A 24,064-nucleotide genomic window follows, 5' to 3' on the forward strand; every position below is an offset into this window, starting at 1 on the left:
AATAAAAAGTAGCCATAAAACATGATAAAACAGTCAATTCCTTGCAGCGTGCTTTCGTGATAGTACACGGCCTGAAAAACAAAGGTTATGTTACGTATTTTAAAAAAAATTTTTTTGGACCGATAATAGATGTGTGACGATAATTGAGGGCTTACGCTACACTATCAATCATTTTTCATGATTAGGGGTTTGATGTTTCTTAATGCATTGTTATCAAATATTTATGCATTCTTAACTTCTCATTAATTGACATGGAATTCAAATGTTGTTAAGGAAACATGAGTTGTCCCCATGCCAATTAGTGAAAACTGTAAACCAAAAATCAGACCAATGAAGAACCATGAGAATTTACTAACAATTCTAAGGTTTGAAGAACATCACTTGTGAGGGACTGACAGGAGGATTTGTGAATAATGTGTATAGTTGCTGAAATATGACTACAATGTGGCCTAAAGCAATTGACACTGTGGTCACAAAATTAATTTTTTAATTGATATAACAAGTACTAGAAACATTATTTCTAACAAATGGCTCCGGCAAGCACTAGACAAACTAGTAGTCTGTTTATACAAAATGATAACAATTAGTTTGACAGTCCTGATTTTTGGTTCAGGAAAATATCGCCATTAAACAGCAAAACTGCGCATGAGCTTACAGGTGCGCCAGTTGCTAAGTGTGTTGTATCTATGTTATCTTGTACTGTTATGTGTATTTTCTTGTACCTTGTAACTGTCCAGTCAGCATGCTATTATTCTCCCTACAATTTAAGCCTGTTACCAGCTGATACACACCAAGCCTGCCTTAATTACGTAATAAAATTTATGTTTGACAGTTGCTCACTATCCGTAACCTTAAAGGAAATAATATTTGGATTTTACTTGTACCACCCACATATTTATACTTACTCTGGAACCAGGTGAGTATAGTCACCTGCTTCCAAGTAGGGGGTATGGATACTTACCTGGTTAGTGGTATATAAGCCTAATATACAACATTAACCAGCAGCTCTTTGAAGTATGACATCATCATGGTGTATGTACCTATCTAGGTCACAGAACTAATCGATGAGTACAATGCTAAGCAGAAGTTCGTTGCTGCAGCCATCATTGAACCCATACAAGCAGAGGGAGGTCAGTTGTACAGCTGTTTAGTACCTCTGGAGTGATTGTTTGTATGTATACAGGAGACAACCATGCATCACCAGAGTTCTTTAAAGGACTGCGAAAAATCTGTCGTGATGTAAGTATAAATTGGACAGTGGCCTGATGACATAATGTATGTTGTATTAGAGTTTTTGTTAGTAAGCAGTTTGGCATAATGAAGTTGCTGGCTTAATGAAGTTTGGATGTTGGGCACAATGTTGAGAGTGCATTCAGCATTTAAAGCAAACCAGATGTTTGGATGGGGTCCAGTGTTCTACCCTTAATTTCTGACTCCCTGTATTCACATGCTTTAAACATTCTCACAGGTCCCTAGTGGGATAACATTCACAGAATAAATAGTGTTGTACATGGTGTATATTGATGGTTTGTTTTGTACACAGAAAGGAGTAGCATTTATTGTGGATGAGGTTCAGACTGGTGTTGGAACTACTGGACACATGTGGTATGAAACCATGTGACTGTATTACTTGTCTGCTGGCGTATCCACTACATGTCATGTACACATGCACACATGCCCACACAGAGAAAAAAACACAGATAAAGATGATGCTTATACACACTACTCACATTATGCACATGTACACAGAGTTCTGGATGATATTTTGTATGTTATGATAAAGCAGCATCATGGATATAAGCCACTTATATGAGGGATTATTTGACAATCAGTCTGTAGATAGAGGTTAACCATTCAGGGCTGTTAGATTGCCTGACTTGTTTATAAGAGTATTTCACCCAAAGAATTGTTGTTCAGAGTAATACTATTACACTAAATTGATGTTGCCTATTGTGCATTGTTTAACAAAAATAAAAAAATATGTTTTGTTTCATGATGGGTGGAAACCTGTGATTTCAATTTCTCAGTATTCCAAGTAGTGTGTATGAATAAAACAAATGGTTTCATAGTTGAATCTTACCATTTTGGGCCTATACAGAAGGATTTGATGCCTTATTGAACAGTTGCAGATATTGAGATAGCTGGAATGATAATTATTTTTGGAGATGCGTAACATCCTTGAAGGCACGGGAGAAACAATTTTAGATAATTTCGTGGTGGAGAGATGTAACTTGATCACTAAAAGCTACTCAATAATCTATCTTCAGTATTTAGTAGTGAACTTGGTTTTAGACTTAAATTTTATTTCATTTTAAAAAAAAAACAACAGAAAACCAATGAAACCCCATTAGAACTGCACCTGAGAAGTAGAAATTCTAGACCACTGGCGGTCCCACTTTCAGACCTCACAAAATTCAGGCCTTAAAAGTTAAAATGGATAGTATTGCTAATCTATACAGGAGCTATAAAAAGAGGCTAGTTGTGGCCAAAAAGCTAGTTGTAAATGACTTTTGGCTAGTTGTTAATGGTGATTGGGCTAGTTGTAAAGGTCGGGCTGAAATAGCACAGAAAAGTATAAAGTCAAAGTCACATATATGTGTTATGGATCATACCTCTCTTTTAGTTTACTACAGGGATTTGACCTCAGGGTTCAATGATACTGAGATAGTCATTTTCAGAATTTTCCATATTGTGGTCCACTTTTTGATTAAAAATTGTCTTACAATCCAACTTATAGTTATGGCTTTAAAATTGCCTTAAAATCTAATATATATATAACACAACAGCTTACTCCAAAAAAATGGCTTGTACGTAACTACATAGTTCACTAGTTCTTTCCTTAAATTATTTCTAGGTTGCAGTTATTTCTCTCAAATTGCTACCGGATCTTGTCACAGCTGTATATATACTCCCCCAGAGACATCCTATAGTTAATTAGAAATCATTTCAGTCTTGCAGTACGCAACACTCAGCCCTCTTCTCACTTTAACTATTTGGATTATCATGATAATATAGAGCTCAAAATACGTACTTCACACACAAAAGAAAATTTTGTCCATGTGTAACAACTCAACCACACCTCCTCCCGGTCTCAGGTTAGGGCTAGTTGTAAAAAATAGTTTTTTAGCCACTAAATCTATACTATTCCCACAATTATTCAAAAACATGTTTTTCACTGGAAGGCTGCAATGTAATACAATTGCAACTTCTGTCTTCAGTAATATCCATGTATCCCTGAATATGAAACAGCTAATTGTAAAAGGTGGGTGGCTTTCAAAGAACATGGATATAACATGCTGTGAAACCAAAGATGGCAGTCAAGGATAAAGGCTGCATCCTTTTTCACAGCTTGGCTGTGGCACATACAAGAAAAGACACACAAATGTGTACATTTTCTAGGGCACATGAGGCATGGCAGTTGGATGACCCTCCAGAACTAGTCACATTTGCTAAGAAGATGCAGCTAGGTGGCTACTATCACACTAATGACTGCAAGCCCCGACATAGCTACAGGATCTTCAACACATGGATGGGTGATCCTGCCAGACTGGCACTTGCTGAAGTGATTGTGAAGGAAATCAAAGAAAATGATTTGGTTAAAAATGCTAAAGAAGTTGGTGATGTTTTCCTTGGTGGACTAAAAGATTTGGAGGTTTGAATATTATTATATTTTCTGTAATTCTCTTCCTTTTGTATTTTCTGTAGAACAAGTATCCTCAACTCTTGTTGAAGGCACGAGGCAGTGGCACTTTTTGTGCAATTGATTGTAAAACTGCTGCTGCAAAAGATACATTAGTAACAGCTGTTAGAAATAAAGGTTAGTGGTTTTACTTTGGAGTACCTTCTACAAACAGCTGTCAAGGACAATGTAATTGTGCGAACTCCTCAATTCTAGATTTGGCCTTATTTTATGGGAGCAAAAGTCACTCTTTCCAACCTTTATATAAAACTACTGTAATTTAGCAAGTTTTAGCAGTAGACAGATTTTACTATTGCCACTTCACTGTGATTTACTCACTATGAATTCCCAGTTACATGTATTTGATAATCTGCCAACTTGAAGAAATTCTTTTAATAATTGTCTGCCAGTACTGTACACACACTCACTACATACCACAGAACACACACACACACACACACACACACACACACTTTCCTTCCTTCCGTCTGTCCGTCCTTCCTTCTGGAGTCACAAGGCCTTTCTAATTGGAAGGGTCAGGCAACAGCAAATGTGAACAGTCATGCCACCAGTGCACACCTGGTTTACCAGCAATGGTTATGGCAAAGCCACAAAGAAACCAGAGAGCCCATTGAACCCCAGTAGCAGCAGCATATGCCCTGGCATTATGACACTATAGATCTATAATTATAGTTATAACTGTAGTTTGCTTATGATCTCCAAGTGTAGATGATGTACTGTTTACAATTACACAGGTGTTTATGTTGGTGTATCTGGAGACTGTACCATCCGATTCCGTCCAGCTTTGATCTTCCAGCGTCAACATGCTGAGCTTACTCTTGAAGTGATTGAATCTGTATTGAAGGAGCTTTAATTCTAAGTGTATGTAGTATATTGACAGTAATGTTAAATTATTATTTTGAAATTGGTACAATACAGTTATATAGCGGAAATAACACATTATAAAGTTTTGATGTAAGCAATGGCGGATCCAGGATGGAGCATTTGGGGTCAAATCCCCCCTTCTGATTAAAAATACTAAACTTTATATAAGATCAATTTATAATTCATGAAAATATGCACATTTTAGTAGCATTTAGTGCAAATTCACCTGAAACCAAGTCAAACTAGCTGTCTCCCAGCACCTTCGCGTGTACTAAGCGCTTCTAAAATAATTATCATTTTGCTGTTTAAGAGATTTATAGCCTTTTACACAGCTTTTAAGACTATACTACCATCTGCAATTTGTTGCATTATAATAATGCAGCAGCTAACAAGAGAATCTGGCTTTTCCCAACCACCTACAACTTAACCCGTTTGTACTCCTGGATCCGCCCCTGGTAAGCATATAACATCTTATAGTATTTTCCATGCCTATGAATAGATATCTGGCTATAGCAGCCAGATTGTGCATGTGTATGGGAGGGGGGGAGAGAGGGAAGGGTATCCAGGATTTTGAAAGGGGTTTCCCATAAATTTTATTAATTTTGCAACTTAGAGTATCATAAAATTTCATGGCATATGAAGTAACTGCTAGCTAAGTGGCAGGTGTACTCACTAACATTGTCAATTTAGTAAGTGATATCTGTCTGTTGGGGTAGTAACAATGAGACTCAGTAGTGTAGACAATGTCCAGTTTCTCTCCAGTATCAATCATCATGATGGTACAGTTATCAACCAGGCAGTGTATTGTACGGTAGTGACTTGTTGGAGGTCATTGTCACCATTGGTTGATCAGAACAGCAAATCGATGTTACCTGACTGACAGTAAGGATACAATCCATATATGTGACCAGATTTGCAAAAAGGGATCTTCCACACACATTGACAATTCATAACTTCAAATTGGAAAGAGCTATTGACTTGAAATTTGGTAAGAAGTGAGCACAAGCATAGCTGAATAGGTGGTATAAATTTTAAATTACTATGTGTTACTTAAACACTAAGTTCCAAGTTTTCGGATATGATTTAAACACATGGTAGGGGCTAATAAAGAGGGCTAGTTGTGGCCAAAAAGCTAGTTGTAATTGACTTGGGATTTGGCTAATTGTAAAAGTCAGACTAAAACAGCCATGCACAGAAAAGAACCAAGTCAAAATTCATATACTGTATGTACTGGTCGTCATGTTTACTCTTATTAGTCCACTGCAGAATTTGACTAGATATAATAAAAAAACATTACAAGATCCAATCTTGAGATAGCCATTCACAAGTTTTCCTTTTGTGGTTACACTAAATTTGCCTTACAATTCAACTTATATTATAGTTATGGTCTTTTTTATAGTCCACTATTGATATAAAATAATTGCCTTAAAAAATCTAATAAAACAAAAAGAATTGGATCGTAGCTACATCACTGTATATCAAGTTTGTTTGCTATTTTCTAGTTCCCGTTTCTCTCTGTAGATTGCTTCCAGATTCAATCTTGTCACAGTTATAAGTTTCAAAAATTTCCTGAGAAGGAATATCCCCCCTCCTCCCACCTCAGGTTAGGGTTAGTTGTAATTTTTTTTTTGCCACTGGAACATGTATTTAAGTGAAAGGCACCACCATAATTATTATTATGTGTGCCACTTCCCTCAGGCTATACTAGAATTAGCTATAACATGCATACATAAAATCATCAGAAAACACAATTATGTAATATTAGATGTACACATTTGCCAGTTCCATCCTAAAATCCTTGCCAGTTGCCACTAAAATATTTAAAATTTTATACCTGTAATTTTGATTCACCGTACAGAGTTCCCTTGTACCATTTTTGTCTAATCACTATAATACATACACATTAACGGTGTAACAGATCTAGAAAGACTTTAATGAGTGTAATTTATTGAATGACGGCAAAAATATTATAACTATACACAACACACAAAAACATTGAAATTCAAAATACTTACAGTTGTAGTAACTTGTGGTTCATGAATTTTTTTAAAATCCAGAACGTTACTCTGTATTTAGAATTGGAACAAATGTATGACTATCACATCCGACACATTGGCATTATTTCTAGCACACACCATCACTAACTGTTTAACTTGAGAATGTGCATTGTGATAAGGCAGTTGTTTTGCTGTCTTCAGCTTTAATAACTAAACAAGGTCAGTAATGTCACTAGTCTCATTTTCCACTACACATAATTTGGTGCAGCTGGACACAGAAAATGATGAGAAAATTCTTCACTAGTAAAAACTTGCTTGTCCAATTTCAAATTGTGATGAATACTTGTTGACAAGAGCTAATGCACTAGGAACATCTTCTGATGCCATTTTCCTCCAACCAGGTGTTCTGGGGAAGTTGGGAAGCTGGTTGACTGTATGTAACAAGGGTACTAGTAACTACTGCATGTACCAGACTTCAAGGCATGGATTTTTTTATTATTTGCTTGCCTTCATCACATGATAGTCCACGCTGCAGCCTAATGTGTTATTGTTTTGTTTTTGTAATGCCATCTCCATTTAATGTTACTGTTGTATGATTATGTGTGGGAAGTACATTTACAGGCTTGTCCTTTTGTACAACCCTGTCATTTTGACAAAATTTATAATAACAGCAATCGAGATAGCGATACTAGGCCGTGTATAAACTGAATCATATATACTGGAAGTTGTTCCCTTACTTATATTGACAGACTTGCAATGGTAGTTTGGAAGACGACATACTGATGTTCAGAAGTTGTGGTAGTGGGTTTTGTGACAATTTTGGAAGCTTCTATTATTATACTGACAGGGCCGCCCACAGGGGGGGGCAACTGGGGCATTTTTCCCCGGGCCCCAGCCTGAAAGGGGCCCCAGGAGGCCCCCCTGAATACCTGTTTAAAAGATCGATATAATCTAATAGAGCAGTCAGATCTAAATACTCTAATAGAGCAGTCACAGTATTCTTCAGAGGAGCAGTGTAGCAAGCTTATAGATAAGGAGATATGGTTGGTGATGGGTAGTTATTGTCATTGCCAGCAGGTTGTGACCTTTTTTTTTTTTTTTTTTGGTCTTCACCTTACAACTTGGGTGAAGGGCCCCACTTTAACTCTTTGCCCTGGGCCCCTTAATTTCTCTGGGCGGCCCTGTATACTGAATATTGACTTTGAAGTTTGGTAACTTCACTTGATTGGATGCCCTGTTATGTAACAAGGGTACTGGGGCCCAGCACAATGATGTAATGTGGGAATCCAATCCACTCAATCGAGTGAGCTTTGTAAATCCTGATTCGAACCAGGCCATGTGAGACTAGCTGAATATTCCATAAGGATGGTTTTTAGATGCAGCTTTTTAGTGGCGTGTGTCACTTTAGGGGGAACCCTACTAAACAGTATGACCGTACTGTTTGATACTTATTGATATAATAATGATATTGGATATGTCAGATAAAAACCTTGTTGCCTCAATGCATACATACCACAGTGTTGGATTAGGATTATATGGAGGTATCGGTTTTACTGTGCATGATGAGTTTTCAATAAATTAGGACACAATCACATGCACACACTCTGTAACATTAATCAGCCTAAATTTTATTGCAGAATTGTATGATGGAGCAATCACAAATAAAATAAAATTTTTAGCATGCACCATGTGACACATATCAGTTTCCTTACAATATATTTTAAATGTCATCTCATTTTCTTCATATCTAAGTACTACAGAAATGAATAAAATATGTTATACTTAGAGACTAGAATGTAAAAAAATAGCTAGTTGGATGAATTTCAGGATATTTGTAGTTGTAGAAGTACATTACTTCATTTTGAATCTGTTTAAATCCAAGTGAAAACAAAATATCATCCTGCATATTGAATTGGAGCAGGTGTACCACATCAACACTATTATTCCTAGCACACACCATCACATCTGTTATTAGTTGTTTAACTGGAGAATGTGTGGATACCACTGTAGCGATAATGGCAGCTGTTGTGCCATCTACATTTCTAATCAGTTTGTACTGAACAAAGTCAGTAATGTTATTTGTTTTGTTTTCCACTACAAAAGCGAACACAAAATTTGGCACAGCTGGACACAGAAAATAATGAGAAAATTCTTCTTCACTAGTGAAGACTTGTCTGATCTCAAACTGTGATGAATACTTGTTGACAAGAGCTAATGCACTAGGAACATCTTCTGATGTCATTTTCCTCCAACCAGGTGTTCTGGGGGAGTTTGGGAGTTGAGCACTTGTGGGATGAGTGAAGTAATGTGACCAATCTGCGACGGTAGTCAAAGGCTTAAGTATAGAAGTTTTACTCTGACAAATAAACTGATAAACATTAAACAGATTGCTTCTTCTCTGAAGCTCTTTATGGAGCATATAAATCATTCGCTTACCATAATACTTCTTATGACAAGCCATCACTGGATGGACACACATTACTGATATTCTTCCAATACTCATACAAACAGGATAAGCCAACACTACACCTACTAGTTTACCATTAGTTGTTCTGATACCAAATTGCCACTCACTCCTTCTGTGGGGGTGTGTAATGGTAAACTGAAGCCTAGCATGCTGTATGGTAGACCCATGCTTGTTCATAAAATGTATCACCTTCTCAACATCACTGCTACTCAGTGTAACCCATTGAAATCCTTGTGGTAAAGAGTATGGTTTTTGTCTAACATGTTCTGGTAATGGCTCAATAGGACCAACCTCTCCAACCTCTTGTCCATGCCACAAAACAGGAAGAGCTGCATATTCATCTCCTTCCTTACAAACCAGAGACTTGACTGCTAATGATGGCAACTCATCATGTTTCTTCTTCATTGAAGTATATGCTCGGTAAACCAGTTCTTGTGGTACCTGCCATGTCAGTTCAACACAACCTGTTTTAATACAACTTAATACCAAATCTCCTTCATCTATATCCAACACTTCATACTCTAACTTGTACTTGTGTTGTAGTAATTCTGAAATAGTCAAATCTTTAGGATCTTTGTCAAACTTCTCAACCAAATTCATAGACTCTTTGAATGGCTTAATGCTCACATAAGGAATGAGTTTGGCGATCTTTTCAGCATAAAAAGTTGCTTTAAAACTCTCCAACCTTTCTTCAGCCTCAGCTGATCCTGATGCACTCACAAGAGCCTGTAGAAGTCTTGTGTCAAACCAGTTCCAATATGGAGACTGAGCAAGCACATCCAACATGTCATCTAGTGAATGTGTCTGTTGTATTTTAGGTACCAAACTCCGAGGTAAATTACTTCCTAAACTGTTGATCTCTTGAACACAAGCCCTCCGTAATTTGGAAAACTTTTTAAACTCTAAAATACTTTCAATTTCTGATGTCATTCTGGTAAAAGCTGACCTAACGTTTGAATCTTTGGAAAATTTTGCAACTGTCTTCAGTTTATTGAGGTCATCATCAAGTGGAGGTGATACTGCTAAGAGATTGCAGTACAATACATTATATAAGTTGTAGTATTAGGAGAAATCCCCATGTATTTGGCTAATACAGTAGCACTGTATAGTAGGGATCATAAAAATTTGTACCTATTCATGGAAAAATATCCAGAAAAAAACCTCATACTTCCTTTATGGCACCTTGGCAGTATTGGTTAGAGGCCAAAAGTGTGTTTGTGTGTGTAACTGAAATGTTTCTGACAAGTTTCTAGCTACAAAATTAAAAAAAAATAACATTAGAATATTCTACTGGCTACCCATCAACTGATGCCTTCAGACAACTGCAATTCAATAATGGCTAGAGCTATGGACCCAAATTTTATATCGTCGCTTCATCCCAACAGGTTACTGTTGGCATACAGTACTACAGTACATAGATGGAGACAAACAGGACAAAAGATATGTGCATTGAGTGTTGAAAATGGGTCACTACAACTGACCCAGATGACCCACTGAGCTGGATAGCAATCTGGATCAGATCCGGATTTGACCTGGATTAATTAAAACTGAGGTGTGTGCTAAGAGCTACGTTCTGGTCACATGAGACGTCAGTGGGTGTAGTTCCACACGTAATGATAACTTTATGGCGTGGCTTCACATATACCTACAAATAGCATTACACATTAAAACAGCCATGGCTCATGCAAGACTAGACTACAATATGACTCGTACAATAATAATCAACTAATGGCATAGCTTTGTGTAAGCTTGCAAAATGGACATGGACATGTCTACAGACTGCAATACGTGTACCTACTGATAAATGGGCTTGGCTCAACATACGCTTGTAATCCTGATAAGAGGGTGTGGCTTATGAAAGAGACTATGACGCATTAATACACTTCCACATCATCAAACAAATTTGCAGGTGGTCAGACCCAGACAAAATGTGGCCTAATTGACCCAGGCGACCCGACCCAGTTTCAACTATAATCTCCATTTCTTTTTGCTGACAGCACAAGGTGTTGATTTGTGGTAGTGAGAAGTTCACTAATGGTGCAAGGAAGCTAACTAACAAGCATAATAGTCTGGTACTTAAGCCATAAAACCATTTGCATAAAAACATAAATTTTTAATAGGACATGCACCTGATGTTTTTGAAGGAGAGGCATGTGGGAACTCTATTTTTGGACCTTGTATTTATTTACACAGAAAATAATCAATATCCCATTGGTTTAACAGCTGGATATAGTATATTAAAGCAGCACAAAGCCTACAAGTACAACATAATGGCCCATTAAAATGCTGCACAAAACAAATTGTTTACCCATCTTTTGTTATACACCTTCAATAATGGTACACATCAGTATGATCCTTGTACATGATACTATAATTGTATGCATTGGAAATCCTAAAGATAAAAGGAAAGGCAAAGTGCAGAAGGCAGACTCTCATCGAAGCCAAAATGGCACATGTCACATATAAGTCTGTTATTGTGGTGTGAAATAGTGGTTGTGTGCTGTTTCATTCTCGAGCTCTAGCCTTGCGCCTGTGGTCAGGCAGGGAAGGTAGGCAGACCAAAACTCAGGTTTTTGGCATTTAAAAAAAATTCAATATTTAGTCTTCTGTGTTTTCTTGTTTTTAATGATGTTAGATGGACTAAGACTATTCTGTAAAGATGATTTTCATTGCGTATGATATTTCTATGACAGTTTTTAATGGAAGCATTTTGTGAGCCCTGTTCATGCTAGGGTAGAACCTGATGCTAAACAATATGGTACACTGTTTGATATCAGTTTGACAGTTGGATCTACAAAGCTTGTAAATGCACCATAATGGCCCATTATAAAAAATTGCTTACCTGTAAAAGTCCTTTAAAACCCCATTTTCTGCAAGGTCATTTTCTCCTTCATGCAAGGAAACCATACACCAAGGCGTTAATTTTTCATATTGACACTTTCCTTAGAGGAGCATATTTACATACTATAAAACTATTTGAAGTGTTTACATTACCGTAAGAGGGAGTAAATGCCTGTAGCTGCATGGTGACCATGTCCTAAACAATCATAACATGCCACCTCACCCCAATCAGAGCATGTGCCCTTAATAATCTAGTGGTGGTTTTGCTGTAGAAAACAAGCCACCCTTAATCTATTGCATAGCTAACTGCTAACTCAAGACTAGTATATAAAAAATTATTAATGAAGTAGGGATCCAAGCAATAAAAAGTAGTGAAACAATAGATGAAAGATGGTGTTATAGCATAGCTCTGTGAGAAAATCACTACACTGGTATGTTATAATAATTATTTTGTTGAATGCCAAAGTAGGAAGTTTCCCACAGAGCTAAATTGGAAATTAAAGACAGGGAGCAGAGGGCACACACTCATCGGAACCCCAAAAGGCACATCCCACTGTTGAGTTTGTTATTGTGGTACAAAATGGTGGCTGTATGCTGCTTCATTTGGCCTCCAGCCTTGCGACTGTGGTCTGGCAGGCAGGTAGACAAAAATTCGAGTTTGGGCGATTTTTAAAATATTTTGTATCTGGCCACCTGTAACTTGTTTTTGATGCTGCATTTGAATTAGATGGTCTAATATTATTCCATAAAGGTGATTTTCATTGCATAAGATATTTCTAGGATGATTTTTAAAGGCAGCATTTTAGGCGGCTCACATCATTTTAGACATGCTGGTTTATTGATAGCTATATGGGAATAATAAATTTGTGCTTCAGGTGGTGATCCCTACTAGCTCCTAATTTATTCCACAGATATTTCAAAGCAATCAAGTAAGTCTCCAGAGAATGACATATAAGTATACAAACTTTGTTTGACAACTGATCACTGAATGAAGCAGGACCATAACTACACACCTGCAATAAGCCACACTATCTATAAACTTTTGTTGAAACTTTCCCACCACTCTGAAGGCTAACATTCTCAATAGGTATCTAATTACAAGGATTTAACTTCCAGACTGTTTGCAGTTTTACATATCTGCTTATAATCCTCACAGTCTGAATTTCTTAGGTGAATGGGCATTAGTACCTCTGGTTTGATTAGTTGTAAGGTATGAAGTGATACGAGTATCCGGAGACACGCAGGAGAGCAGCCAATCACAAAAAGTGTGGGAAGCAGCCTCGTGTCAAGAGAAAGGCTGAACACTTGCGGACAATATTGAGGGATCATAGATAGAGAATTCGTGATTGTTGTAGATTTGCCTTATAAGACACATTATGGTGGATAACAGTACAGTGGAATACCCGTACGTGACATGCCATCATGAAGTGGAGGAGTCCAATATGGCACTTGTGACCTTTGTGACAGGTAGGAGCACATGGCGTACATCAGGCAATGTGATAAATTGTCTGAGGCATTGTATGTTGCTCTAGTTGGTTGTCATACTAAAGCAATTATGTATGTGTGTTCCACATGTCATAGAGAAGGGTCAGTAGCAGAGAAATTGCTATGGTATGAAGTCGAACGTACAGAGACGGATCCAGGGTGGGGGGGAGGGATCTTTGGGGTCTCGAGACCCCCTTTCAGGTTGAACCTCACACAAGAAATCTAAGACAGAAAGTGTGCAGAGGAAAGGAAAGCAACAGATCACGAAAGATCGATATCTAATAGAGCAGTCCTATTAACTATAATATAGCATCATGTGATGATGGCTCACGTGATATGGATTGTTTAAAGTTCAGCAATGGTGGAAGACACTTGCTGTGAGTGGAAGAGCTGGCAACTGCAAGGAAGTAATGGCATTTGTAGCGGGTTTGTAGTCACTGATATTGTTGTATAGGTACGTCTGATTTGTATAATCTTCTATATAAAGTAGTGTTTTACTGCCAGTACTTTTCTTTTGTGGTAATGCACCTGACACCACCTGACATTTGGTCTATATGGGCAAGTGATATCACTCAGCTGTTTTGGAGACCTCACCCAGAAGACATAGAATGAACTGAACTCTGGTCCCCGCACTCAATTATGGAGTGACACAGGAGTTGGCTGCTTCAACTTGGTTAGGAAGAAGTGTGATGAGCAAGTGCTTCATCATTCGTCATAGCTACTGTGTGCCAGGAAGTTGTGTATGTAGTGAGCTATAAGTCTACAATAAGCTGCACAAACAGCAGTGTAGGTTTCCACCTAGTCAGCTAGAACACACATCATGCTGTTAAAGTTTGCCTAAGAGTACATTTTATAATGCTACAGCTGTAGGCCAGGATGTGCTGAGTTGCATATGTGAACTTCAGGTGGGTTACCCTCCACCCAGACCAGAGACTCCCCTCCTGGATCTGCCCCTGATGTGCACGTGTGAATGATGAGCGGCTGGCCAGCGCATGTAAATTAGCAGAATGTGACTCAATTATTGGTGAGCTGTGTAGTGATAAGCAGCAATTAGTTGAACACACTGTAGCATTAGAGAAGGAAGTGTGTAGACTCTGCGAAGAATTAATGAAGGAGTTCATGAGGACTGAGTGTCAGGTATCTGAGTTGGAGGGCGATGACCTCCCAGAGCTGGAGTCCACTACCAAGTATCCCTCTGACTCTGATTGTGAGTCAACAGTTAACCCAACTCTGCAATGCTAGTCAGGCAACAGATGAACTGATCCTCAACCACCATCATGGCACAGTAGTAAGCATGTTGATCCCCACCCCACACCCCTGGTTTTCGAGCACTGTGTACACGGCTGGAGAAGCTCAGCAGCAGAACTGGTGATAATGATTTTGAGGTATGGGTGGAAAATTTTAAAGAAGCCACAGCAGACTGTGGGTGGGATGATCAGCTACGAGCAAGGTGGTTTTTTTGGTTTCTGGCTGGCCTCATCAAGTCAACTTGGCAGAGGACGCTGACAAAGGAAGACAAGACATCCTGGAACAGGATTGTAGATGTATACCGTGGTCAATATGATAGACCTACGTACAGCATATCAGAGGTGCCATGGGCTACATGTAGTACGCTCAGTTTGGGTCAGCACAGGGTTTACTTGATGCCATGTGAGATTACCAGAACCCCACCAAGCTCACCAATGAAGTTCTTGAGTCCATACTATGGAACAAGGCACCCATAGAATCGCAGAAAGAGATTAAGGAGATAACAGTGGGGTCAGTGCAGGAACTCCTGCATAAGCTATTTAGGGCAGAGGCCACCGTGACTGTTCAGGAAAGGAACCATCATGGCATGGAGTGAGACACTACCAATCAACCAAGAAGAACAATCCCTGAACACAAACCAAGCAGTCAGAAGGATCAGACCAAAGAGACAGTAACCGGACAAGGGAGCAAAATGAATCTGAAGTATGGTAAGTGTTTCAATTGCCAGGAGAAGTAGCCAAATTCTGTCCACAGGGTAAGAAGAAAGGAGCTAATTGAGTGACAGTGGAAGAGCCTAGAGCAGAGGAGCCTACAGAAGACTAGTCCAGAAGAACAGTCTAGCCAGGAGACTGCAGAGGAAAGCAGTGGACCCATGGATGAGCATGGTGACAGCCATTGACCAAAATGTAAAGGTTGCCCCAGAACAGTCTTGCCACTAAGAGAGGACCAACTTATAAGGTAGACCTTGTAGTATAGATGGAGTGAAAACTAGAGGGTTTCTGTACCATGGGACACAAGTATCTTTAGTGAGGAAAGAACTACTGCCAGCCACAAGAGAAACCAATAATTGGTCACTTCAGGAGAAACCTTGAGATGGGTGCACACACTGCACAGCCAGTGGGTATAGCTGGCATTGCTCTAGGAGATGTTGGGTTAGTGTCTCTACAAATTCAAGTTGAAGAAACTGGTGTCTGCAAGGAGGTTCCATGTCATGTGTTTGTGTCAGAGAAACCAATATGGCAGGGAGAGTTGGGCAATTGTACCCACCACTGCATGTACCCTTGCCAATGGCTACTGTATTACTGTTCCAATTGGTCACCATCACTAGTGGTTTGTCTTCACCTTGCTTCCACAACTGTTCAGTATAATCACAATCAAACTGTGCCATATTACATTCACTTGGTGACAAAAGACCAATGGGAATTGCCTCTTGACCAGCACTTACTTCATCACTTGGTCTACCAGGGGCCCAGATGGAGGTCCTTCTTGACAGTAACCTGCAACACACTTGTTAATGACACTGAAGGTTGTGATCTAACTGGGCTCAATACCATTAGCATGGATCACTCTAAACCCAAGCATTAGTTCCTAGGATTAGGCCAGTTAGCCTAGTGGCCGTACCAAGCCGACCCTGTGTGGGAAGAAGCATTAGTACCTGATACAGTCGGGAAAATATGTACAGAGAATGGTGAAGTGGAACACCGATAGGCAGAGCTGTGCCCCCGTTATTGGTAGGAGAAGCTTGCTCAACAGATGAGAAGCAAATGCTGACACAGCTTTTATTGACAAAACACCAGATGTTTGCCTTATCTGATGGTGAACTTGGCAAGACAGATCTTGTACAATACAAGATAGAAACAATTCCCTTTAGGACACCTCCTCATAGATTGCCATATGCTTTACGTGCAGAGCTGGAAGCAGAGTTGACCAGGTTGAAGGCAACAGGCTGCATTGAGCAGTCAACTAGTCCATATGCATCAGCACTAGTATTGGTCAGAAAGAAAGATGGTAGTCTTTGGGTGTGTGCTGACTATCGGGGCATCAAGAAGGACACTATTCCAGATTGTTACTCCATTCCCCGAATTGACGACATGATCGACACAGTTGGCAGGCAGAAGGGCAAGTGGTTCACTACCCTGGATTTGATAAAGGGGTATCACTAGATAAGGATGGATCCTGATTCTAAATGTAAGATAGCATTTACTTGCCACATGGGTTTGTACCAGTATCGGAGGATGCCTTTTGGATTAGCAAATGCTCCTGCAACGTTCCAACATTTAATGAATCAAATATTTGGTGGTAATGTATGGAACTTTGTTTTTGTACACTTAGATGATTTAATTCTGTCCAGGTCTTTCCAGGAGCACCTAGAACATGTGGAGAAGGTATTGACAAGACTAGAGGAGGCTGGGCTAAGACTTAAACCTAGTAAGTGTGCCTTTGCACAAGAGCAGGTGGAATATCTGAGACACATGTTATCAGCCAGAGGAGTGAGTAAGCCCTAACAATAAGAAGGTGGAAGCTGTGAAGAATTTCCCCACTCCCCAGTGTTGTAAGGATGTGAAGGGCTATCTGGGACTTGTGAATTTATAGAAGACATGTGCCAAATCTAGCAGCTGTGGCTAGGCCACTGACAGCTCTGACCAGGAAGGATGGAGGAACTGTACAGTTCAGTTGGAGTGATAGTTGTGAGAGAGCTTTTCAGGAGCTTAAGGAGAGGTTAGCAACAGCACCTGTGTTGTGTCCACCTGATTTATCAAAGCCTTTTTATGTATGGACTGATGCTAGCTCATTGGGGTTTGGTGCTGTTTTAAAACAGTTGGATGATCAAGGCCAAAGGTACCCTATTGCTTATACCAGTAGGTAGACTAACCCAGCAGAAGCCAAGTATGCACCTACACAGTTAGAGGTGGCTGCCCTAGTGTACTCTGTAGAACATTTCATGAGTTTATTGTATACACGGATCACCAGGAATTAGTCAGTGTGTTCCTGGTGCATTTGAGGAGCCAGACCAAGGAGTTGTTGGCACGTTGGTATCTGCAGGTTCTTGCCAAAGATGATACTGGAACACAAGCCTGGTACAGTTAATGCTGCTGCTGATGCCTTATCCTGAGCCCCATTATCAGATGGGCAGTTTACTGAACAGCAAACAACCACACAAGATGGTGTAGTACTACATGTGACAGACAGTGCCAGATCTGGTATGGAACAGGTACAACAAGAACAGAGACAAGATTCTGTTTTGACCAAGTTGATTGACCACCTGAGACAGGGAACACTTCCTGATGAAGCCCGACTCGTATTGACTGAAGGGATATTATGTTGTGGATGACATCTTGTATTATGAGGGGGCAGACATACCAGGATGACACCGTTTAGTAGTTCCCAGCCACCTGAGGGAGAAGATCCTGAATGATCACCATGACCTGTGTTTCGCTGGACATTTTGCTGCTAAGAAAATGAAACAGAGGATTAGTCAATACTATTGTTGGGATGGTATGAGTGCTTAAGAAGTACGCATCTTGTGCACTGTGTGTGTCTGTTAAGGGACAAGAATTCAGAGGGAGGCCACCATTGGTGAACATTCCAGTGGGTGGTGTGCTTGAGTGTATTGGCATGGACTTTGTGGAACTGGACCCTGGGAACAGATATGCTTTGGTCTTCAAGACTATCTGAGCAAGTGGCCTGAGGTATATGCAGTGGCAAATAGGAAGGCCAGGACTGTAGCAGAGTGTTTGTTAGACCTAATCTGGAAACATGGAGTGCCAATGCAAATAATACGATTGGGTAGCAGAATTTCTGTCAAATGTTCTAGAGGAGACAGCACAGCTGGTTGGAATAGATCAACTGCCCACCTCGGGAGGACAGTTTCGGACTGACGGTTTAGTTGAACATTTCAACAGGACGTTAAAACAGATGTTGCAGAAGTTAGTTAGCAAAGGTGGTAAGGATTGGGACAAAAAACTTGGTCCCGTGTTATTTGCATACCGCACAACACCATACTCTTCATCAGGTGAACACCATTCTATTTGGTTTAGACCCAAATCTGCCAAGTGCATTGAGTTTTAATACGCCACAAATCAGGTACCCTGTGTTAGAGACTGATTTTGGAAAAGAGCTAGCCAGAGAACTTAAACATGCTTGAGAATTAGCAAAGAAGAGCATTCATGCTGCACAAAGGACACAGAAACAGTATTATGATAGAGGAGCTAAAGATGTTGGGTGAGATCTTGTAACGTTAAAAGTGGAACCAAGGTTTCAGTTAGACCAAACCTATAAGGGACCATTTGAGATTAAGTCCTTGACTACTACTAATGCTGTCATTGTGTTGAGGGTCACATCACATTAATGCTGAACCATTGCAAATCATATCTATTGAATCACGTGATCGATTGCGCACGTGATGCATGGGTGAAATAGCACGAGTGAAATGGCGAAGGACTGCTCAATGGTTGGTGGAGACATGTTACAAGGGAGGAGCTGCGAAACTTGAGTGGTTGTGTTATACATGTGTCAGGTTAGTACAAACTGTGAATTGTTGATGTATATTTACCTGATGAATGGTTTGTTTATTTGTTACATGTTTTGGGCATGTGATGTCTCAAACATATTGGAGTACAAGCCAAGTCTGAAGTTATTGACTATCAACAGGAGGACCGGCCGAGAATAATGTATACCTGGAAAGAAGTATTGCCAACTAAGGGACTTGAGTGTGCAGGGCTTCCGCGTACTAGTGACAATTCTGAAGAGACACTCAGGAAAACTTTAGAAAAGAAGACAAGTACGGAGGAAAGATCCAGATGCACAAGGAACTGCACAACAGGAAGGAGCTGTTGTCAATTTGCCAGAGGCAGTTTCTGCTGATTCATCGCAGCCCAGGTCCTCTACTGGGTGGATGTACTGTGAAGTTACCTGCCAGGTTTCGAAGAATACTTCATCCTGAAGGTTCAGTTTGGGAAAATGGGGGAAGATGTAAGGTACGAAGTGATGTGAGTATCCGGAGAGACATGGAGGAGAGCAGCCAGTTACAAAAAGCATGGGAAGCGGCTTCATGTCAGGAGAAATACTGAACACTTACTGACAATATTTAGGGATCGTAGATAGAGAATTCGTGATTGTTGTATGACTACTAAAGATATTTGTGAATTAATAAAATCAAGCATCACAGCTTCTTGACAAACACAAGACACTCCTCACAACCTTCTATGGGCATGGTAGCCTCAGCCATGTACCCTTTTCCCTACCTTCTAGCTACAATGCCTGCCAAAATGCTTAGGAAAGTTTATAGACTAGCTACTCTATTGCTTACGAGAAACATGAACAGTACGCTCAGCAGTGCCAAAAATGACAGCAAGTACACTCATCAGTGTTGAAAGAGTGTTTGGCAAACACTGTAGAGGTAGAGAAAAAGATACTTGGGTGAGGCTACTGTATATCAGTTTGTACTACAGTCTCATAGTGGCTTTGTGATTTTCACTTCTTGTATAATTACCAATCAACTGGGTATTTATGCTCACAAGACATTGGAGATTATTTCAATAATCCAAAGAAGAGTATGGCATTACGTATGTCACAAATACTTACATTATTGTGGGTCCAATGCCGGACAAAACTGAATGTGTTCAAAAGACAAAAAGATACTTTCCTGAGGCTACTGTATATCAATAATGGAAACGTGATATAATAGCGTAATCTTCACCACTAATCAGCTGAAAAAAATACACTAATAGGACTTTAGTCTGAATAAGGTGTTCAAAGAACCCTTTCGAATGAGCACTTATAATCTCTAATCAACAGGTGTATGTGAGGTAGGCTCTCAGTGATGAGACTGCCCATAGAACCATTCAACATGTGTTGATGCTTTCATTGCATGATAATTGCTAGTTACCAGTTAGCACACAAATATTTAGGCCTGAGTCAAACATGCTTAAAAGTTGCCCAAGAATTTTTCACCCATTTTGCTCTTATTATACTTAAATTATGCTCTTAGGGCAACAATATTACTTACAATAATCTTGGAACATTTTAATCAGTGAATACTCTATTAGAGTATTTCATTACAAAGTGACTGTTCTATTAGAGAGTATCTACCTACGGAATCATTTGAGTGCTCTAATGTAGTTTTATTTCAACTACCATCATTAAAATGCTTATTAACTCTCTTGTGATATCACATTTAGATTATGTACTCCTCATGTAGGGACCATCACTCACACAGAATCTAGTAGATAGATTACAGTGCCTGCAGAACTGGGACATATGTATAGTTTACTCTATACGTAAGTATGATCATGTATCTAAGTATCGTAACACTTTATCATGGCAATCAATTAAATTATCGTTGTCTCTGTGCTATGCACCATTATCACTATTCTAAGGACAATGTTATCCCTCTAGATCCTCGTATCCTATTTGGTTCACTTCATAATCACAACACACGGCACCTTACTTATACAAACACTGAAAGATGTCATTTAACAACTGCACAATGATATTTTGGAATTCAAATAATTAAATGGTGGAATCAATTACCTAACAATTTATTTATCAATAACCATTAAGAATTTACTTCCATTTTACGTCACCATTTACTCACTGATTATAGAACTTAAATTCATGCATGCAGGTACGTATGTATTATACAACTATTTTCCAACCATTTTAAGCCTTGTCTTACACTTGTTTATATAGTCAACACACTGTATCACTGTTTTCCTCACTGTTTTCTAAGTAATCCTGTTCTACCACTACCTGATTAAACGCCGGGCGTCAATCGAACCAATCCAAAACAAATGCCTATTCGTTTACAGGCTGGGTGAAAAATGCTGGGAAGGAAATAAAAGCCTGGGCTTTTATATGAGGAAATACGGTATGTATGTATGTATGTATGTATGTATGTATGTATGTATGTATGTATGTATGTATGTATGTATGTATGTATGCATGCATGCATGTATGTATGTATGGATGCATGCATGCATGCATGCATGTATGTATGTATGTATGTATGTATGTATGTATGTATGTATGTATGTATGTATGTATGTATGTATGTATGTATGTATGTATGTATGTATGTATGTATGTATGTATGTATGTATGTATGTATGTATGTATGTATGTATGTATGTATGTACGTATGTATGTATGATACACTACGATAGTAGTGTATAGTAGGGACCACAAAGGAGAAGGCGTGGCCCACAAAATAAAATCACCCAAAAACCAGCGTCAATTTTCCCTGACGACGATGAGGCAGTATTGGTTGGGTAAAATTAAGCCCAAACAAGCTTTCAGATTGACCCGAAATGCTTCCAACAAGTTGCTACGGAATTTTAAAATAATTTATTTAATGGAATTTTCTAGTGACTGACTGACTGACTGACTGCCTACCTGATGCCTTCAGACAAGCATAACTTGATAACGGCTAAGGCTATGGGCTTGATTTTTTCACTGTTCGACGTTGCTTTGGCCCAACAGGTGCCTTTTGGCATACTGCAGTATGTACAGTGTGTTCTTCATGGACTTACCAGTGTCCTCCTTTGTGTCCCATTCATCTTTTCTGACAGCCAATAGTGTTGATATGGCGGTAGCACGTGATGGCTTCCCTTCATAACTGAAATCGTCCGCATTTTTCATAGTGGCTATTTTGATAGCAGAGGTGCTTTTCAAACAGTTCTTGATTCGAAATGCTGCGTAACGCATTGAACATAGCTGACAACAAAACGTAACGGATACTTCACTTTTCAGACGATAGTTAGGACACGCGGTGCCATTTTAGATGCAGTATGCGTGAATTACAGAGATGCTTTTAGAACAGTTCTTGATTCGAAATGCTGTGTAATGCGTTGAACATAGCTGACAACGAAGCGTAATGGATACTTCACTTTTCAGTGCCATTTCAGATGCGGTGTGCGTGGACTCCCCAGTCATAATAATTATTTACAAAAAATTTAACAAACAAGTGCACAGAAAAGTTTGGAATTTTCAACTAGAGTAGGGACCATAGCACATCAATAAAAAGTACTGAAACAAGCTGGAGTAGTGCACGATATTAAATCACAGTAAAACAATAAGAAGTGTTATATCCCTACTGTGCTCAAGATACCATAATGGAAATGCACAGTAGGGATATAACACTTCTTATTGTTTTACTGTGATTAATATTGTGCACTACTCCAGCTTGTTTCAGTACTTTTTATCGATGTGCTATGGTCCCTACTCTAGTTGAAAATTCAAAATTTTTCTGTGTACTTGTGTATGTACGTATGTACAGTGTTGGTACAGTTACTTTTTAAAGTAACTAGTTACATATTACTTGCAACTGAACTATTTAGTTACAGTTACATATTACCCATAAAATAAAGTAACTATAATAATATTACATATTATATTACTTTGTGTCCACAGCCTTAAGCTGTCATGTGTGAAACTACCACCTTATCAATTATCATGTGACATGATTGCATTGTTGGGCAATGTGCAAATCTTGGTTATAAGTAAGAAGCTAATAAGCTTCATTCAGTAGGCTTCATTACTTCGTTGTGGCTAGGCGTTACTCAGTGGATTACTAATGAGATTAGTAACTTTGTTACTTGTAGTGATAATATTACATAATATTAGACTTGTTACGGTAATTATATTACTTAGGTAATGCATTACATTTGTAAGTAAAGTAACTTGAGTTATATTACCTGTTTTTATAGCATATTTCATTATATTACTTAGTTACCACAAAAGTAATATTACGTAACGCATTACATAAGTAACGCGTTACTCCCAACACTGTGTATGTATGTATGCATGTACATGGTATGGAAGAATGGCTATGCCAAATGTAGGAGTTTAAAATCAACAATTTGCAGTTTTCACTGACTGCTCTATTAGGGAATATCGATCTATTTTCATGAACTATCCAAATATGCTAGCATTAGCATTCCAGCATTGTTTCTATGAGGAATAGAATGGGGGACCCAACCCATGCGAACATAGATTAACTATGGTGTAAATAAATCATTCTAATGACACAGTTTACCTTTAGGTATAGCCTGAGCCTCTCCTGGTGACTGGCCATCCATAAACTTCTTCATATCCCCAGCTACATGTTTCATAGTGGAGTCCTCACTGGTCTCCATTATCCTTAACATCTCATCAAATGGGTCTGTATTGCCAACTTCTAGACCAGGCTTGATCACTTTGTCAAGAAAATGCTGAGCCTTTTCTTTATCAGTACTCAAAGAATCAATTTTGTCCTTGTTACTGCCAGGCAGTAACCTTTGTGAATATAACCTTGAGGTCAAGCCACTCATTGGCAAAGACTCTGTCAACATTGAGTAAAATTTCACAAAACATTCTTTCTTTGAGTCGTTTATCATCTTGTTTATCATCGTTGTAGGGATAGTGAAAACGTCTTTCGACACGCCCACAGCTGACAAACATCCAGACAAACGCGCAGTCTTACGC

At 39.0% G+C, this 24,064-nt stretch overlaps 3 protein-coding genes across 5 annotated transcripts in view; 1 reads left to right on the plus strand and 2 right to left on the minus strand.

Annotated features, from left to right (window-relative positions):
• LOC136250405 (uncharacterized) overlaps window positions 1-1,834 on the minus strand; it is a 2,921-nt gene extending 1,087 nt beyond the window's left edge. Inside the window, exon 1 of the mRNA XM_066042612.1 lies at window positions 1-1,834. The gene's annotated coding sequence lies outside the window, so the exon portion shown is untranslated.
• The window catches only part of LOC136250402 (4-aminobutyrate aminotransferase, mitochondrial-like), a 19,013-nt gene extending 14,392 nt beyond the window's left edge, over window positions 1-4,621 (plus strand). For both annotated transcript variants that reach the window (XM_066042607.1, XM_066042606.1), the window contains 6 exons: window positions 1,049-1,130; window positions 1,184-1,239; window positions 1,544-1,605; window positions 3,400-3,652; window positions 3,706-3,817; window positions 4,435-4,621. In XM_066042607.1, coding sequence (XP_065898679.1) covers window positions 1,049-1,130; window positions 1,184-1,239; window positions 1,544-1,605; window positions 3,400-3,652; window positions 3,706-3,817; window positions 4,435-4,553 — 684 coding nt within the window. In that variant the 3' untranslated portion in view covers window positions 4,554-4,621. The remainder of the gene's footprint in view (window positions 1-1,048; window positions 1,131-1,183; window positions 1,240-1,543; window positions 1,606-3,399; window positions 3,653-3,705; window positions 3,818-4,434) is intronic.
• A 3,593-nt stretch (window positions 4,622-8,214) lies between these two features.
• LOC136250398 (uncharacterized) lies at window positions 8,215-24,050 on the minus strand. 2 transcript variants are annotated; one of them, XM_066042602.1, is made up of 2 exons: window positions 23,637-24,050; window positions 8,215-10,047 (listed from the first exon to the last, which is right to left on the minus strand). In XM_066042602.1, the coding sequence occupies exons 1-2, from the start codon at window positions 23,986-23,988 to the stop codon at window positions 8,351-8,353; spliced, it is 2,049 nt and encodes a 682-aa protein (XP_065898674.1). In that variant the 5' UTR covers window positions 23,989-24,050; the 3' UTR covers window positions 8,215-8,350. The 2 variants fall into 2 exon arrangements, with proteins under 2 accessions (XP_065898674.1, XP_065898673.1); XM_066042601.1 differs by having other exon boundaries at window positions 8,215-10,050.
• Window positions 24,051-24,064: the final 14 nt, after the last annotated feature.

This window comes from Dysidea avara, chromosome 3 (genome assembly GCF_963678975.1).
Source record: "Dysidea avara chromosome 3, odDysAvar1.4, whole genome shotgun sequence".
Lineage (NCBI taxonomy): Eukaryota > Metazoa > Porifera > Demospongiae > Dictyoceratida > Dysideidae > Dysidea > Dysidea avara.

What these genes read in the sequence shown, in the direction of transcription:
- LOC136250398 (XM_066042601.1), bottom strand. Translation starts at nt 23,988, where the DNA reads ATGATAAACAAGATGATAAACGACTCAAAGAAAGAATGTTTTGTGAAA. An exon ending in GGCTCAGGCTATACCTAAAG is followed by an intron (nt 10,051 to 23,636) that starts GTAAACTGTGTC and finishes GCAATCTCTTAG; the next exon opens with CAGTATCACCTCCACTTGAT.